Genomic DNA, 19050 nt, shown 5'->3' with positions numbered 1-19050 from the left:
AGATCTTTGATTGAAAAAAGAATTGAAGAATCGAAGCTCTGAAGAATTGAAGATTCAAACTTTAAAAGCTCTCAAGATGTACAAGTTCTTATCAACACTGAGATCATCATATTCTGAAATATTAAAGATTTGGATGATCAAACTTTATTTGAATTCTAGAAAATTGAAGCTCAAATAGATTTGTAACTACAACTTTCTAAAAATCGAAGATTAAAAAGTTATAGATCTTAATTTTGTATTTGAGAGGAAGCATCAAATGAACAAATCAATAAATACTAGAGATTGTATCCACAATATCATATAAAACAATACAAAGTTCAGTTTCACGAATTACATTTATCATTAAATCTCTTGTGAACAAGCACTTTCTTAAAAAAGAAAATAAACGTTTTAAAAGCATAACAAGATAAACCAAAATCTAAGATAAAAGTTATGCAATTAAACTCTAAATAAACGAAGTAGAATTTAAACAATTAAGCATTCATTTTTTTTATTAAAAAATATTCTTATTCATGATGTAAAAACAAGGCACAATCGAAATATGAAGATCGAGAAAATATAGTATTAAATAATATGATATAATATAAATAAATAATAATTAAGAAATTAAGAAAATTTTCAATTATCCACCCTCTCCAATTTCTTTGGATGTCCCTTCAGTATGAGTGTATCTTACAACTCCACCAAATGTCACAATTTATAGATAATTTGGTAACCATGAGTGGATTACATGACCATTAAGAGCGTGTATTTTATAGAAATGAGTACTGAATGATTAATGGGATGACACATAATGATGGACATTAATCTTAATAATGGATAACGGACATCTATATTTTATCTTAATATTTATAATAATTCTGATCTTGTTGTTGACTTTTATAATTGTTTAGACCTTTTGTAATTTAAGTTATGTCATCTTTCAACACATGTGAGTTTGACGTGCCCAATATATATATAATACTTTAAAAATGTATTAAATAGTGAATATTTTGAAAATAAAATTAAAAATTAACCGGAAAGAATTACATGTATTATTTACTTTAAATATTCTATATATCTAAAATCAAACAAATTTTCTATAACTTATTGAAGTTTTCTTTTTACTATATCTTGAAAATAGTTTTATTTTTTCTATCAATAACAATTCTTCAATATTATATTTCTTTTAAACTTATATTTCGAGACCAACCAAAACAACTCTTCGAAAATAAGTTTCTTTCAAAATTATTATTATTATTATTATTATTATTATTATTATTATTATTATTATTATTATTGAAAAAAGGAAAAGAAAAGAGAAAAGAGTAAGCATGGAGAAATTGTCCTAACTTTGATCTTTACCACCGAAAAAGATCAACAAAAAGGGAATTTTGACAGCTAAAAGCATCGAATTTTGCAAATAGAAATTTGAAAATCTTTAAAAGAAATTTTAATGTATAGTTGGTTGTTTCGAGGAATAGGTGCATTTAGTTTGTTCTCTAGTTTTGAATAATAAATTTAAAAGATCATTTTCATTAATTTTATTATTTTGAAAAAAATAACAATAACTAAAATAGTAATTAAAGGATAGAAAAAAAAAAAAAAACATTGAGAATCAAAGAATTGCATGAAAAAGAGGGAGAAGGAACATCAATATGGGATTGGGAGAGAGGGCTCTTTTAAACTCATTTATTAAAATTCAAGATAACATATACAAAGGAGAGGTAAATGAACATATTCCTTAGAACTTAAGAACTAAATTAGAATCAAATAATCAGATACTAGCTAACGAACTACATCGTATCATAATCAACACCGACATAAATTTAATTCCAACATAAGTTCAACTCCACAAATTAAATTTCTTTAAAAATCTTGTGTGAATAAATGCCCCTATTCAACTGTAATTTTAGTTTTTTCAAAATTACTATTTTTGATTTTTATAATTTCAAATTTAGTTAATTTTTATCTTTATATTTTTAAAAGATAAATTAAAACAGAAAAAAAGGAAAAAAAAAAAAAAAGAGCCAAGTTGGACAATAAGTCAATGGAAAGAGTTTCATTAAGTTAAGATAATAGTTGAATTGACGGCAAATTCATCAAAATGTCAATTTTGATCTCTACATTTTCATTAGTTTTTTATTTGAAAGGTAAAAAGTACACAAACCAAATAAATATATTTTTTAAAAAAAGAACCAAAATCAAAATTCCAAAAATTGAAAGGAGTTTTAAACAAATGAACTTTTTATCTGACTAAAAATGTTGTCTGTATCCTCGTCCTTTATTGTTGACTAATCTTTAGCCTTTTTCAGTTTAAGAAAGCTTCTTTCACACACGTGTGAGTTTCAAATACCCAAATTATTCTTCCTACTATTTTCTTTAATACTCTAAAACAATTTTTAGTTATAAAATCCCATTAAAACAACAACAATAAACCAGCAAATATGATTTTTTTTTATATATAAAAATTATACTTCAAATAATACAATTTTATCTCTCCAACTTATATAATCGCTATAAATTTAACAAATACGTAAATAAGTTTGAAGGTATAACTACATATAACATTATATTCTAAAGATAACTTTTATTGTTGAAGAAAAAAGTGATGTAACGAATAAAACTATACAAAATTTGATCTTTACGCTATTGACTTTGAAAATATATCAAATTGCTATTATTTAATTTATTTATTTGTAAGAAGTAAGACTTGTTTTAAGTATGAGGTCAAAATAAATGTCTCTAACTATTTCTATGTCCAATATATTAAATGAGAATGGGATATGGTCAAAGTTCTTCTTCTATCAATTAGGTAATATACAACTAATATTAGATCACTTTTGTTTTTTTTTGGAATATAACATAATAATATATAATACAAGAAAAAAATTTAAAATGAGTCAAATGGTTAAGTCTAGTGGGCATCATCTAATAATGGCTCGTTTCGTAACGTTTTTGTTTTAATGTTTCTCGTTTATTCATTTTTAGAACAAGAAACGACTATGTTTTATAATTATTCTCGTTTTCTGTTTCTTGAAAAAAAAATAGAAGGATAAATTTATTTGATAATCATTTTTTGTTTCTCGTTTTTTGAGTTATTTTTTCTAACATTTTTTATTTTTTATTTTAAATATAATTTAATTAGGTAAAAAAAAATATAAAGTTTATTAAAATATGAAAAAAATAATTATAAAACATTAACATTGTCAATTACACATAAATCATGTTTACAAAAGTAATAACTATAATACAATAATTTTTATTAATCATACGCCGTTAAAATTTGTTTGAAATATTATTTTTCATTCAATTCATTTCTCTTAAGTGACGTTGATTTAAATTCAACTGAATTATATTATTACGTAAATGTCGTAGGGTGAAATATTAAAGATAACCTATATGATTGTCTTCGTTAACTAATTTTTATGGTACTAAAAATAATAAATTCAAATTTTAAATAACATATAAACATGCATATTGCAAAATTTGAAGTTTAAAATTTAAAAGAGGAATTGTTGAAAATAGCAAAAGAATTGAAACAATTTACCAAATATAACAAAAAAGAAAAGAAAAAAAAAACTCAAATGACTTGTAAATAATTTGACGATTTTGTTGTTGTTTGTAAATAATTTCAAATTTTTTCCTATATTTGAAAATGCCCCAATAAAAATTTAGAAAATATTTAAATAAGCATATTTATAATTTAAATTTGGAAGATAAAAATAATATATAGATTTAAATATTAAATAGGATAAATTTTAAAATTATATTAAATATATAAATATAAAATTTTAAAATAAATATAACTAAATAAAAACAAAATAACATTTAAATTTATATGTAAGATTTGAAAATCAAATAATACATTAAGATCAATTTTGAAAATTTGAAACTCAAAACGAAATTAACTTATAACTATGATAAATTAAGAGAAGAAACAAATAAAAATAAATAAATAAAATTTAAACATATATGAAATATTAATAAAGGAAGGAAAAAAAAATTAAAAAAATTAAATATATAAATATAACAAATTAATAAATGAATAAAAAAATAATTTAAAGAATACTATACATATATGAAAAATTAGCATATGATGAAAAAATAAAACAAGTTAAGAAATATATAAAGAAAATCATTAAAATTGGGAATTGAGATGAATACAAAACGTTTAGAATGAATATAGACATATCTCCCAACCAATTAACCAATTAAAGATTTTAAGCATAACATCATTTCTGTTTTGGAGCTTTTAGTTTCTACCGATCAATTTTATGATTGTTATAAAGTGTAACAACATTTTATAAATAGTTTCAATTTGTTTTTACATTTGAAAATTTCTCTCATAAATACTACTTCTATCCATAATAAATTTTGGTCAACTTGTTAATATTTTTTTATCGATGTTATAAAAATATCCGGAAAATACAAAACATAATGAACAAAATGTCACTTAATAAAAATAAATACAAGATAAGTTGTTTAGAAGTCTTAAAATGTTTATTTACCAATTTCAATTTTATAATTTTTCCATAAATATCAATAGCATCGACATCTACATTTGTCATTCCTTCTATTGACATAATGGTAAAATTAAGAACTCATTTTTTTTTGGACGTCAACATTTGAAATCTTATTTCTACAATTTCACCAGGTTTCTTCATTTTTCTTGTCCACTTTCCATCCATGCAAACCTAGTTGAGGTTTTTTGAAACATTAGTTAAAAAATTGAACATAAACAAATAAACATTTCAAAAACTCAAAACTAAATTAAAATTAAATTGATTTTAAAAAAATAAACTGAGGAATTTGATTGGACGACATCTATTTATTAACGAATCTAAAAAAGGTCAATAATATTGAGCGATTTGGAAGGCAAAGGATCCGAATCAGAGTGATTTGGAGTAACGACGTGTCGTATATTCCTTTTAACCGTTTTAGTAAAACCCTGAATCTTCGCTAATACTCACTTAATGAATTCATTAAAATTTAGTAACTACAGCCTCATAGTTCATACCACATAATTTGATCCTTCATTTTAACCAACACATGTCAGTTCCCTCTCAATTCCACACTCCCAAAAACCACTGCTCTACCGGCTGTCACCGGTCCTTTTTTCTCCCTTCTTCCGGTCTCTTCCTTTATATACCATTTCCCTTCTCTTCTTCTTTCCCGCCTTGTCTTTAAGGAATCTCTCCCTCCTTCTCTCTCTCTCCATTCACCGTTCGCCTGAGTTCTCTCTCCTCTCGCCGTCTTCCGGTGACTTTTCATTCTCTCTCTCTCTCTCTCTCTCTCTGAATCCGTAGACTTGTATTCTTTTACTTGGTTTTGTTTTGTCATGTTTGAAACTGTTGAGTTAATGTGTAATGGCGATGGCGATGGTGATTGCGGTTTTTCTGTTTTGTTTTCTTTTGCTTTTGAACGGAACAGTGATAGTGTGAGTTAAATGGTTTCATGTTTTGTTTTGCGTCTTTCTAGCCAATTTTATTTTTGAAAAGTCTCTGTATCTTCATTAAACAAAATTTGTATAGGTTTGGTGTTTCAGGTGATTCGCTTTTTTGGGTATAAATTTGATTTTGATTAGGTTACGATCTTGTTTTGGTTCCTGAATATTCGTCGATTTTGATTCTCTGCCTAATGCAAATGAATCTGAATCGAATCTCTGTTCGTTTTAGATCATGTACTTTTATGAATCGGCGTTTTCCAAATTATAGAAATCGTTTCCAAGTAGTAGAACTCAAATGGATTGATATTGGAATTTGGAATTGGAGTTTACACTTTACAGGAACTAAAATCGATTCCTGTACTTTTTTTCTTTTCAATAGTTTGATTGTTTTCTAATAGACAAACTACGCCGTAAATTACAGGTTCAAAAATGAGATTTAGACTTCAATCATTATATATTATAGTTAGAGATTAATCTATTTTCTTGGAAATCATCAAACACATGAAAAGACGGAACGAAAATCAAGATTACTTGTTTCTCACTCGATTTGGGAGAATTTCAGTTTCTTACCTTTTTTCTGTTCTGATTCAGTGTGAAGTCGGAATGGGACTGTCAAACAGTGATGGAGAAGGGATCAGAAGAAGATCCTGTGGTTGTGGAAAAGAGGATTTTCTTCCAGAGGAATCGTTTCAGAGTTGGGGAAATTATGCAAACGCGCTGAAGGCGACGCCGTCCCGGCTTATGGACCGACTAATGACTCGGTCGGCCGAGAAAACCGAGCTCGTCGAGATGAAGGCTCGAAGCGAGCACGAGATGAAGAAGAACCTCACGTGGTGGGATCTTATTTGGTTCGGTGTTGGCGCCGTTATCGGCGCCGGAATATTTGTCCTCACCGGTCTCGAAACTAAGGAACACGCTGGCCCTGCCGTTGTCTTGTCTTACGTCGTGTCCGGCGTCTCCGCCCTGCTTTCCGTCTTCTGTTACACAGAGTTTGCCGTCGAGATTCCGGCCGCCGGTACGCTCTTCCTTTCACACCTCACTCCTTCCAAGGCTTTTATATCATTAATTTTATTTAGATCTTCTAAAATTTCTTTAATTCATGAATAATACATAATTATTCTCTATCCATAACAACTATCCTAATTATACTTAATAATCCCCTTTTAAGGGATTTTTTCAAAAAAAATAAATAAATAAATAACTAAAAAGACTATTTACACCTATATAGGTCAAATTTTCTATTTTGATAATTTCTGAAGTCTTTATCGATTAAAATGAAAGAAAAATATTCCTTTTCAAAAAAAAAAAAAAAAAAAAAAATTAATAATAGGTCAAAGGGATTGTGCTTTTAATCAATATATTTTTAGCCCATTTTTAATTTAATTTTTAACTTTTAAGTTTGAAGATTTTGAGTTAATTTTCAAATGATATTAAGTTTTAGAATAGAAAAATTATTTTAAGTGAGTGAAAACGTAGTAAAGATAGGCTCCGTTTCTTTAAACTATTACATCTTTTTCCTATTGATCTCCATGTTTCACTTTAAAATAAGAAAAAAAGAACCTTAGCTATTCTTCAATTGTTGCCCCATACTTTTCGTACAGAGAACATGGAAACAAAATGTTGACTTTTTAAAATGGAAACGATTATTTAGGTATTAAAAATATTATTTTCTTTGAAATAATTATGATTGAATTTTTATTGTTAATTATTTTCAAGGTGGACTAATCACTTTGATGATTACGCTATTATTATTTCTTTTAACAATTAGAATTAATTTTAATCAGCGTCTGCATTATGCATATACTGATAATAGTCCAACTTTGGACTCTGGGAAAAGTACTTGAAATAAGGTTTAAATTCTATTTAGTTCATAATTTTGTTCTATTTTGATATGGAACTTTCCAAAAAAATAAAAATAAACTACTTTGATCTTTGCCTTTACAATTTTGATGATTAGGTTCATATTTATAGTATTAATTAAATTGATAAATATTTCTTTTTGTTAATTTATTGTATAAATTATTTATGCCAACCTAAAAATATAATTAATACACTTAAATTAAATATACCCAAACTAAAAATTAATTTTATTATTTTTCTAAATTATTTATTTATTTTTCAAATTGATATCTTGGAGCAAATAAAATAGAATAAAAAAGTAGAATATAAATGAAGAAATAGAACATCGGTTTAAAATTAATTCTATAAAATTGTAAACAAATATTTCTGTAATGAATTATAAAGCCCAAAAAAGCATTTTAACAATCACAAAGTAAGCATATGAGTAGAAAAAGTCAAACTGATCGTCTTGAGGAAAATAACTTCTTAATTTACCATCTAATATTAAACTAAAAATTAAAACCCTGAAATGTATCTTATTTGGGATACTAGTTATCCATGTATTTTTATCTTATTTAATATTTAGTTATTCAAATATAGAAATCATCTTTTTCTTTTAGTGTAGTATTTTAAAAATTTAAGATTTGAGATCCATATAAGATAAAAATAGTATTTAAATATTGAAATTAATGTCATGGTTGTTATTTAGGAAAAAAAGGACGGCGGTTTCACTTAAGTTTGGTTTTGTTTATTTGTGTTTATCTACTGTCTATTATTATTATTTTTTTTTTTGAAGTCGTCCTTTCTTATTTAATAAATTTTTAAATTTCATGAATTTATTTGACAAATTTATGTATTGGTTATAAAATTCGTAGATGAAATGATTCTTAATTATTTTTAATATGTTAAAAGTTCTCTAAAATCTAATTTGAAAGTCGAAGTATTTATTATACATTTTAAGGTTTAAATTCACGAATTTATTTTAAAAAATTAAGTCCTCAAAATACTCTCCATTTGAATTTTTTAAAAAAATTAAACTCTACAAGTACTGTCCATTTCTTATTGTTTTGTCATTCATTTTTTGCTTGCTAAGAAATGAAGTTAAATTTTGAAAATTAAAAAAATGGATTTTGTTTCTATAATTTAGTTAAAGATTCAATTTAAAAGGGTTAGTGTTGTAAACTTAATTTTCGAAATAGAAAAACTAGAATGATTTATTTTTAAAAATCAAGTCCATCGACACTACTTACATTTTTAACCAAAATTTAAAAAACTAGAAAAATAATTTTTAAAAGTTTTTTTTTTTTAATTTGACTAAGTATTTGACTATTTAAATGGATAGAAATATTTAATAAACTAGAGCCAAACTTTTAATTTACCATTTATTTTGTTCTTAGAAATTATTTTAGACTTCTCACCTCGTTTGCTCACAATTGCCCATTTCGGGTCCCCAGCACGAAGTTGTGATTTGTTTTCGAATTGCCAAATAATTTCATGGTACATTTGGAAGACTTAAATTTATAATAAGATCAAAAAAACAATCAACCTAGTGGTAAAAAGGACATAATCTCAATAATTAGGCTGTAGGTTTAATCCAGCCATCTATCTAAGAATTAATTTTTTATGAGTGACGGGTTTGTTAATCTGGCTTGTTAGCAAGTTTGTTATAGTGTTTCTTTTTTCAGAGGTAATGACATGGTAGTGATATTACATAGGAGGTTTTAATGAGATTTTAAATCCCAACATAGAACAAAGCAGTGCAGTGAGTGCTAATTAAGCTACTTTCATCTTCAATAAATAATTAAAAGTATAGTTATCAAATAGTGTATTTCATCTCTTTCAATTCAATTGTATGCTAATATAAATTTTTGATAAAGACTATTTAATTTTATATGTATCTTCCTTCTATTTATTGATGGGGATTTCTCAAATACAAAGAAAACAAATTATTTATCTTCCATATAAAAAACTGATTTGTATAGTAGTGTAAATATATCGTTAATTTTTCTATTTTTGACAACTTTTATTTATTTATTTATTATTATCATCGTTTTGTTTAAATCAAATTTCAACAGGGAGTTTAAATCATAAAACTTTATGTCAGTTTTATCTATATTACCTTTAAATAACCTAATTTTATTCTAAAAAGCATACTTTTCTATTAAATCCATATTAGACTTTTTAATTATTTTCACTAAATTAAGTGACAAATGAAAAGTTTTCCATAAAAAGCAATTCTTTAAATCTCTCTTCAAAATAATTTCGTGATATTAAACGTTCATGTTGGCTATTAATTGTATGTATCAATTATACTAGTTTTTCAATAACTATTGAATTGTTTTTTTTTTTTTTTTTTTTTTCAGGTGGATCATTTGCCTACCTAAGGGTAGAACTAGGGGATTTTGTGGCATTTATTGCTGCTGGTAACATCCTTCTCGAATATGTTATCGGTAGTGCAGCCGTAGCCCGTTCATGGACCTCATACTTTGCCACCCTTTGCAACCACCACCCAAATGATTTTCGCATCCACATCCCTGCTTTTGCTGATAACTACAACCGACTTGATCCCATTGCCATTGTCGTCATCATCGTCATTTGCATCTTTGCAGTCATGAGCACCAAAGGCTCCTCTCGTTTTAACTACATTGCATCCATTTTGCATGTGGTTGTAATCCTCTTCATCGTCATCGCTGGACTTACCAAAGCCAACCCCAAAAACTTTACTCCCTTTGCCCCATTCGGCCCTCGTGGCATCTTTGTAGCTTCTGCTGTCTTGTTCTTCGCATACGTTGGATTCGATGCAGTTTCGACATTAGCAGAGGAGACTAAGAACCCTGGTAAGGATATCCCCATTGGTCTTGTGGGATCGATGGTGATCACCACTTCTGCGTATTGCATTCTTGCGGTTACACTCTGCCTCATGCAACCGTACCAACAGATCGATGAAGATGCACCCTTTTCTGTGGCTTTTGAGGCTGTTGGATGGAGTTGGGCTAAGTACATTGTCGCTGCTGGTGCTATTAAAGGCATGACCACTGTGTTGTTGGTTAGTGCAGTTGGCCAAGCGCGATACCTCACACACATTGCCCGGACTCACATGGTCTCCCCCTGGTTCGCCAAAGTCAATGAAAGAACGGGTATGTTTTCTAACTATTTTATTTTCAAATGTCTCTTTAGTAATTCACACTCGATTAATGTTTGAACTTATACATTTGAATGTGATTTTTGTACCATTTATTTTTAAATTTTGAATGATTAACAGTGTTTTTATATTGATTTTGAACACAATGCTAAAATTTGCACATGTTTAATTTCTTGAACAGGAACTCCAGTGAACGCAACAGCATCAATGATGGCTGCAACAGCAGTAATCGCCTTCTTCACATCTCTAGGGATCCTCTCAAACCTTCTCTCAATCTCCACTCTCTTCATCTTCATGTTAGTAGCTGTAGGCCTCATCGTTCGGCGCTACTACGTCAGCGGTGAAACAACACCATTGAACAGAAACAAGCTTATAATCTGCCTTATTCTGATCATAGGATCTTCAATTGGAACCGCTGCATATTGGGGCTTAAGCAAAGGTTGGATTGGCTTTACAGTGACCCTTCCCATATGGTTCCTCTCAACTCTAGCCCTATGGCTCGGTGTCCCACAGGCGAAAGAGCCACGAGTGTGGGGCGTGCCATTGGTCCCATGGCTGCCATCAATATCCATTGCCATTAACATTTTCCTTCTTGGGTCCATTGATAAAGCTTCATTTGGAAGGTTTGGGATATGGACTGCAGTTCTCTTGGTTTACTATTTATTGTTTGGGTTGCATGCTTCTTATGATACTGCCATGGAGTCGAAGACCCAAACAGTAGAAAGCAACAGCAGTGTGTGAAGATTTGATTGAGATGAATGATGATGATGATGAAGAAATTGGAATTAGGAGAGGGATCAATTTATAGTTAGTTTGAATTAATTATTGGTTGTTTTAGTGTTGATTATTAAATGTGTTGTTGATTAGGGATTTTGTGGTTAATCACAAATCCATTTGTAAATGCAAAGTGGTAGTTTGTGGTAGATGTAAGAACATCCTTTACTTCTTTATTGTAACAGGAATGGAATTTTATTTCTTTTTATTTCCATAGTTTTATTTTTTATATTAAGTTCTGGATTTATATCTTCCATCTTAATTGAAGATATATATCTAAACCATCTCTACATAAGCGAACTTAATAAAAAATGAATTTTTTTGAAAAATATATTTTTATTAACTCAATACAAATCGGCTTTAAATATAATAAACATCTTTTAAGTGCTTTAAGGATCATAGTCTTTGGTTTTTCAAAAAAAGTATCCTAAGATTTGAAACCTGAGAGGTGCGCATCTGCCAAAAGAAAATAAAACCGAAATTGGTATTTTTGACTTCACTTCTTCTCTTTCACCGTCTGATGCAAAACCTATCAAAGCTTCAATTGCAATTGCAACGGCAACGGCAACTCCCTTTGAAGTTCACTGCTTCTCTCCCCTCTCTTCTTCTTCTTCGTCTTTTTGAGCTATGCTGATGTTCTCCCACACAACCCTAATCCCCTAACCATTTCTCTTCCTCTTTCCTGATGGAGGATTCTGAGGGTGTTCTCAGCTTTGATTTCGAGGGCGGTCTCGATGCTGCCCCCACAAACCCCGCCGCCGCCGCCTCCTCCTCCTCCTTACCCCTCATCCCCTCCGACTCTTCTGCCCCTCCCCCCCTCTCCAATTCCCTTCCCGGCTCCCTCGGTCCTACTCTTGCTCCTGAACCCCTTGGTGCCCCTACTGCCAACGTCGGCACCCGCAGGAGCTTCCGCCAAACCGTTTGCCGCCATTGGCTTCGCAGCCTTTGTATGAAGGGCGATGCTTGTGGATTCCTTCACCAGTATGATAAGTCTCGGATGCCCATTTGCCGGTTCTTTCGTCTCTATGGCGAGTGCCGCGAGCAGGATTGCGTGTATAAACATACCAATGAAGATATAAAGGAGTGCAATATGTGCGTTTTGGAATTTGGAATTCAATTTGTGTCTTGAATTTATTAGCTGTTCGTTATATTTACATTTTTGGTTGTTTTATTTTCTTGTACTATTCTTTGGGGGTGATCAATATATCATCGTTTATGCCCCTTTTCTTTGTTCCTAGTTGTTGAATTTATTAGTATCATATGCAGTTCATAGATTACAGACTGGGTTATGTCTTTTCATTTCGTTTTTAAATAAGAGGAGACAATTCTTTAATATATGAAAATTCACGAACAAAATTTACTTTCTTCCATTAGGAGTACACAAAAGAGCATGAAAACTGCAAACAAGTCATTAGACAAATTCTAATACCACCATGAAGAGAAACTTATCCAAATAAGAAGCCTCCTTCGATCTCTTTCCTTTCTTTGTTATACTAAAATACCATTTTTAACCATAAAAGCCTATGAGATGGGCTTGGCTGCATAATTCCAAAGAGTTTTAAGCCTTTTCTTTAAAGTTTTTGCCACTCAACAACTGTGTCTTTATACTTGCAGTTGCACCATTGTGTACATATTAAACTATTTCTTACCCAAAGAAAAAAGATCTAAAAGAGAGATAAAATAATGAAATAGAGTATCCTTTGTCTCTGCTATACGACTATACGAGCAAAGTAGTAGTAGGTAGTGTTCGGACTTATTTGGACCTATACTCCTTCCCTTGGGTTTCCCCTCCATCAATGAAATTAATGATTCCCCAAGGATATTTTCAAGCTTTTAGTTTAAGCATGTGTACAGCTTTTATACGAAGATACTCATTATATATAAGTTGATGATATCGTTAGATATATTTATGGTGCTAGATCTTGAGGAATCCTCATTCAGGCTTTTGCGAAATGATTCCCTAGTTTTACTTAGACAAATTGTTTTGCAATAACATAATCTTGTAAATTAATTTCTGCAGTACATCTTTTTTGGACAGATTTTTGTTGCTTGCAAACAATTGATGTTCTTTGTCAAAAGGCTAAACACTGGAACTGCAGGTACAAGTTTGGTTTCTGTCCAAATGGTCCAGATTGTCGATATAGGCACGCAAAGCTACCTGGACCTCCACCTTCGGTGGAAGAAATCCTTCAGAAAATACAGCACTTAGGTTCATACAATTATGGCTCCTCAAACAAATTCTTTTCACAACGTGGAGTTGGCTTGCCCCAACAGAATGAAAAATCTCAGTTTCCTCAGGGTCCAGCCCCTGTTACTCAAGGAGTGATTGGAAAACCTTCTACAGCAGAATCTGCTAATGTCCAACAACAGCAAGTTCAACAGCCTGCACAACAAACCAGCCAGACTCAGATACAAAGTGTTTCTAATGGCCAGCCCAATCAGTTAAACAGAACTGCAACGTCTTTGCCTCAAGGAATATCTAGGTGTGTCTGAAGAGACCTGAAGTATTTTTTTCACGTTACTTTAACTCAGCTTTTGTATCATATGGAAACAGTGTTGCAGAGATATGTTATTTTACCTTCCTTGTTCATATCATAAATGCGTTTTCATATACTTTAGTCAAAAATATTTTTTTTTTTATATCAATTTGTTGTCGGACCACAAGAATCTTTAGTTAGAATGAGATTCCTACTCAGTATCTTTTGAGATTTTGAGAAGAGTTCCTCCTTTGGTGAGCACAATACGAGCTGCCCCTTGGGCTTGGTGAATGGTATCGTCTTTCTTTCTTTGTTTGTTTGTTTTTTTTTAACGATCAGAAAACTTGCTTTCATTGAGAAGAAATGAAACAATACAGAAGGGCATGAATGGTGTCATCTTAAGGTATTGGTTATTTTACACGTTCTTTTTCAAGCTATTAAATTTTATGCCAAAGCTTCGTTACAATATGCTTATGCTTCATTTCATTAGTAACTCATGTCAATTGTCAAGTGTCGTGTAACTAGTTTTTGCCTACACATTTATGGTTCTGTCATTGATTGGCTAGAATCTGTTGACTCGCAGCTCACACTCTGTCATGTTAGGGTCTCTTTTAATCTGTGGACTGAGACTTCATAAATACCTTTTTGATTTAGTTTGCTTTAATACTTGAAGTTGATGGAGTCCCTCCAGTTTCTGTGACTATTCTCCCTTTGTCACTTATGCCAAGTTGAACTGTTTTCTGTAAAACACAATCAGCAAGGGGGTACCCCTTTTCGGTTCTGTAACCTTTTCCATTCATCTTCTGATAAAGACATGGCTACTCATATTTAATATATTTCTGCAAATGAAAATACAAAAAGAAAAAAAAAATGACTTTCACATGAACCTTTTAAATACTCTAAATGACCTAATTTATTTTTGAAAGATTAGGTACTTTATTGTTAAAAGTTGCAACCGTGAGAATTTGGAGTTATCTGTGCAACAAGGGGTATGGGCAACTCAAAGAAGCAATGAAGCTAAACTTAATGAAGCTTTTGATTCTGCTGATAATGTTATTTTGATTTTCTCAGTCAACCGGACTCGACATTTTCAGGTGCTAACCATTCCCTATTGAATTTGTGTGTGACGTTACTTGGTCATTGATGATTTGCTATTGGCTGCTTAGGGTTGTGCAAAGATGATGTCCAGGATTGGTGGTTCTGTCAGTGGGGGCAATTGGAAATATGCACATGGAACTGCACATTATGGTCAAAACTTTTCACTTAAATGGCTTAAGGTTGATATTTCATTTCTTAGATTTATAATTTTGTATAGAAATTTATATAACATTTGTACCTCATCATGTTGTTGCATCGTTGTTAGTTGCAATAATGCTAATGGCTGTTTGCACTCTCTGTCCCTCTAGAACATCTAATTTACTCTCAGAGTTCATCAATGTAGTGCTCATTAAAAATGATACCGAATTATTCTTTTTTAATCTGTGATAATTAACATTTTTTCTTTTTCTCATCATTAAAAGATGTTAGAAAAAATCATTGGTTCACTGTATCCTAGAAATAGGAAGAAAACTGGATCAATTTCTTAATCTAAATCTGAAACCCTAGACAAAGTTTCTAAAACTTTATCAAAGCTATTTCCAGTATTAATTGGTCTATGAGTTCATTATAATTATTTGATATTCTTATCTAAATAACAGATTAGATTAAAGGCACATCATGACAAAATTTGTTGCTTCCCATGGGAGAGTGCATCATACTTCTTGGAGCATTCAATTTTGCTCTTTTTTTGTCTTTTCGCTTTTTAATTAAAGAAAATATGTACGTTGAAGAATTATGCTATGGATTTTCTATGACATCCGGAATCATGCTAAATTTTCAATTTGACAGATCCAAGCTCAAAGTTCAAATTAAATTATGTTGTGAAAGATGATTTTGTTCCAGTCAATTTGAGTCCTGTACGATGCGGTGAATAATTTGACTTTGTTACTTGCAGTTATGTGAACTATCCTTCCAGAAAACACGCCATTTGAGGAATCCATATAATGAAAACTTACCCGTAAAGGTATCTCAAGCTTGATGAAAGATTTCTATTTATATTTACATCTGCTGATGTTATGTTGTGTTGTGTTTTTCTCCCTCGTGCTTCTTCTTTTACTGTGGTGGTGAACTTTTGAAAAGATTTCCTCACTTCTTTTATTTTTTATGTTTATGATTATTGATTATTATATTGTTATGTTCTTTCTGGTGATAATACATTTTATCGGTTTTATTGAAGTCAAATTATCTGAAAACATTCTTTTTTCTTTCTTTCTTTATTATTATTATTTTTATTTTTATTTTTTTTTGGGGGGGGGGGGGGGTCACTAAATTACACTCCGATCTCTATTTAGGAGGATTAGGAAATACAGCAAAAGGCCAGGATATTTTGTTGGATAGTGGCATTTGATAGAAACGAGATAATTTTCTGGAACATTGTTAATACTGATTGTGTATCACACAGGGATGGCTCTGATGGCTTCACTGTGCTTCAACTTTGATTGAGTTGAAAGCCATCCTGTTTATGCTGTAGAATCTTCCAATTGCACCCTGTTTCTGTTCATTTGGCATGAAACCGCTCATTGTCTTGTTTTCTTACCTGCCTACCATTCACATGCACTTGGAGGATGATTGTTCTAAGAGATGATATTTTGTCCTTCATATCTTGTTCTGCAATCAATGTTAGTATTGGGTACTAATTGAGCCATCATTTTTTTCGTACTTCTTACAAGTAGATCAGTAGAGATTGCCAAGAGCTAGAGCCCTCTATTGGTGAGCAGCTGGCTTCTTTGCTTTATCTTGAGCCAGACGGTGAACTCATGGTATGCTTATTTGTTCATTTTTTTCGAAACAGAAAATTTTGAAATACATTCCCCCCAGTACAAAATAAGGATTACATATGCAAGCAGGAGATGAAGGAAATGGAATTTGAGGAAATTGATTATGGCAGTTTCTGGATTTATTATTGTGTAATGGTGTGGGATAGCTCTTGCTGGATTTCTCAAGTGTGTTTTCTTATTTTTGTGACCAGGCTGTCTCAATAGCAGCAGAATCGAAACGGGAAGAGGAGAAAGCAAAGGGAGTTAATCCCGATATCGGAAATGAGAACCCAGATATTGTCCCGTTTGAGGATAACGAAGAAGAGGAAGAGGAAGAGAGTGAAGAGGAGGAGGAGGAGAGCTTTGGCCAATCCGTTGGTCTACCAGCACAAGGCAGAGGGAGGGGCAGGGGAATCATGTGGCCCCCACATATGCCAATGGGACGTGGTGCCAGACCCTTCCATGGAATGCAAAGTTTTCCACCTGGGATGATGGGTCCGGATGGTTTGTCTTATGGGCCTGTTACACCCGACGGATTTCCCATGCCTGACATTTTTGGTATGGCTCCTCGTGGTTTTGGTCCATATGGCCCTAGGTTTTCCGGTGATTTTATGGGTCCCCCATCGGCTATGATGTTTCGTGGACGTCCTTCTCAACCTGGGGCTATGTTCACCCCTGGTGGGTTTGGGATGATGATGGGCCAAGGACGTGGTCCCTTTATGGGTGGGATGGGAGTTACTGGTACTAGCCCCGCTCGACCTGGTCGTCCTGTGGGTGTTTCTCCATTGTATCCACCTCCAGCAGTACCCTCAGCTCAGAACATCAATCGAGCCATTAAGAGGGACCAAAGGGGACCGACTAGTGATCGGAACGACAGATACATTGTGGGACCGGACCAAAACAAGGGCCAGGAGATGCTAAGTAGTGGACATGATGAAGGAATGCAATATAAGCAGGGATCAAAAGCTTATCCTGATGAGCAATATGGAATGGGAACAACCTTTAGGAATGAGGAAAGCGAAAGTGAGGATGAGGCACCTCGGCGATCAAGGCATGGAGAGGGGAAGAAGAAGCGGAGAGGTTCAGAAGGAGATGCGACTGCAATCTCTGATCAGTGATTAGTTGTAGTTAGTATATCTGACCGAATATCCTCCGTTTTGCCACTGACTAGTGATGTGTTCCTTGCTCAGACGAGACGTCATTGAACTTATTGTTGTTGTAAGTTCGAAAAAATTGAGGTACTTAAGTTAGGGTTCATCATTTTTTTCCTTCTCTTTCTTTTCATCTTATACCGTAAAGTTATACATTTTTAAGCAGTCATAATTCATACATTGTTTTACAAATTTGTGAAACAACTTTCATCTGAAGTGAAGAATCTCGTAAAGTTTTTGTCTTCTCCTTGCCCCTCCATTGTTAATCCCCACCCTCATTCCAACTTCTTCTCCCTATAACAGAAAGGAAAGGAAACAGGAAATCTGCACTTAAGACGTCTATGGAAGTTTGTACAAAGCATGACTATTACAATATCTTTCTAATGCATCATCCAAATGTCTTATGTCTGTTATGCCAAGTCTTTTTCCATTGATATTTCATTTGTTTACTTCTGCTTCTAATGTAATCCTTTATCTGTATTCTTATATTTCTAAGGTTCTTCAGTAGCACCTTGTATGGTTGAGTTAATTTGATGGGCATATAAAGTGTGTTTTGGATTACATTCTTAAGTTTTTGATTAAAATAAGAACAAGATTAAAGGGTTCAACAACTACTCAAAATAACTTTTGAAGCATATTTAAATTGTTTTTTTTAAATCAAAATAGTTAAATAAAAATAAGGTTTTTGGAAAATATTTTTTTCTTAAGTCAATCCAAGTGATTTCATAGTCAATAGACTTTATAATGTCTATTAATAATGAAGCTTTTAAAGCATCTATAGAGTTTTCTTGCTATAAAATGTTATGTTTGGACGAGGTTACAATGAAATCATAACTCAGTGGAAAGATGATTTCAAGGATTAGGTCTTTGCAGCAAAGCCTCCTACAAAGATTAGGGGTTTAAGGTCTTTTTTTTTTTCTTTTACAACGTGCGAGAATGAGAAATTGAACTTTTAACTTTGAAGTTGATTGATGATATGCAATTTAATCTATTTTGTTAGAAGTATGGCAATGGAATGAATAATGACGAATAAAAGATAAAGAGACACTATGCCATACATTATACACTAGAGGTTATTCCTTTCAAACCAGCTGTTGGATGAAAAGTAAAACCTTCGACCTTAAAAAATAAAGTTGGGATAAATAGAAAAAATTTAGATAAAAAAATATCTTGTTAATTGATCAGCTATCCACGATCAACGATTCACCATATCTAGTGCTCGTAACCCTTCTACAGTATTTATGGTATAACAATTGTGGGGTAAAGAATTGAACCATTGATCTTAAGATGACAATTTAAATAATGGCTAAATTATAAAAAAGGCCTCCCAATTTTGTGATTTATGTCAAAAATGTCATAAACCTTTAAAAGTTTCAAAAATGTC

General features: G+C 31.5%; 2 protein-coding genes across 2 annotated transcripts; both read left to right on the top strand.

The window, feature by feature from the left end:
- The first annotated feature begins 5123 nt into the window (after positions 1-5123).
- LOC103488279 (cationic amino acid transporter 1-like) lies at positions 5124-11391 on the top strand. The gene is made up of 4 exons (XM_008446938.3): positions 5124-5241; positions 6020-6443; positions 9631-10404; positions 10591-11391. Exons 2-4 carry the CDS (start codon positions 6032-6034, stop codon positions 11148-11150), a joined length of 1746 nt encoding a protein of 581 aa, XP_008445160.2. The 5' UTR covers positions 5124-5241; positions 6020-6031; the 3' UTR covers positions 11151-11391.
- A 201-nt stretch (positions 11392-11592) lies between these two features.
- Positions 11593-17909, top strand: LOC103488286 (30-kDa cleavage and polyadenylation specificity factor 30). Its single transcript, XM_008446961.3, has 7 exons — positions 11593-12275; positions 13283-13666; positions 14592-14754; positions 14827-14937; positions 15654-15722; positions 16432-16518; positions 16728-17909. Exons 1-7 carry the CDS (start codon positions 11869-11871, stop codon positions 17631-17633), a joined length of 2127 nt encoding a protein of 708 aa, XP_008445183.2. The 5' UTR covers positions 11593-11868; the 3' UTR covers positions 17634-17909.
- Positions 17910-19050: the final 1141 nt, after the last annotated feature.

Source organism: Cucumis melo, chromosome 12, assembly GCF_025177605.1.
Source record: "Cucumis melo cultivar AY chromosome 12, USDA_Cmelo_AY_1.0, whole genome shotgun sequence".
NCBI classification, from domain to species: Eukaryota; Viridiplantae; Streptophyta; class Magnoliopsida; order Cucurbitales; family Cucurbitaceae; genus Cucumis; species Cucumis melo.
This window is presented reverse-complemented; position numbering and strand designations above follow the sequence as displayed.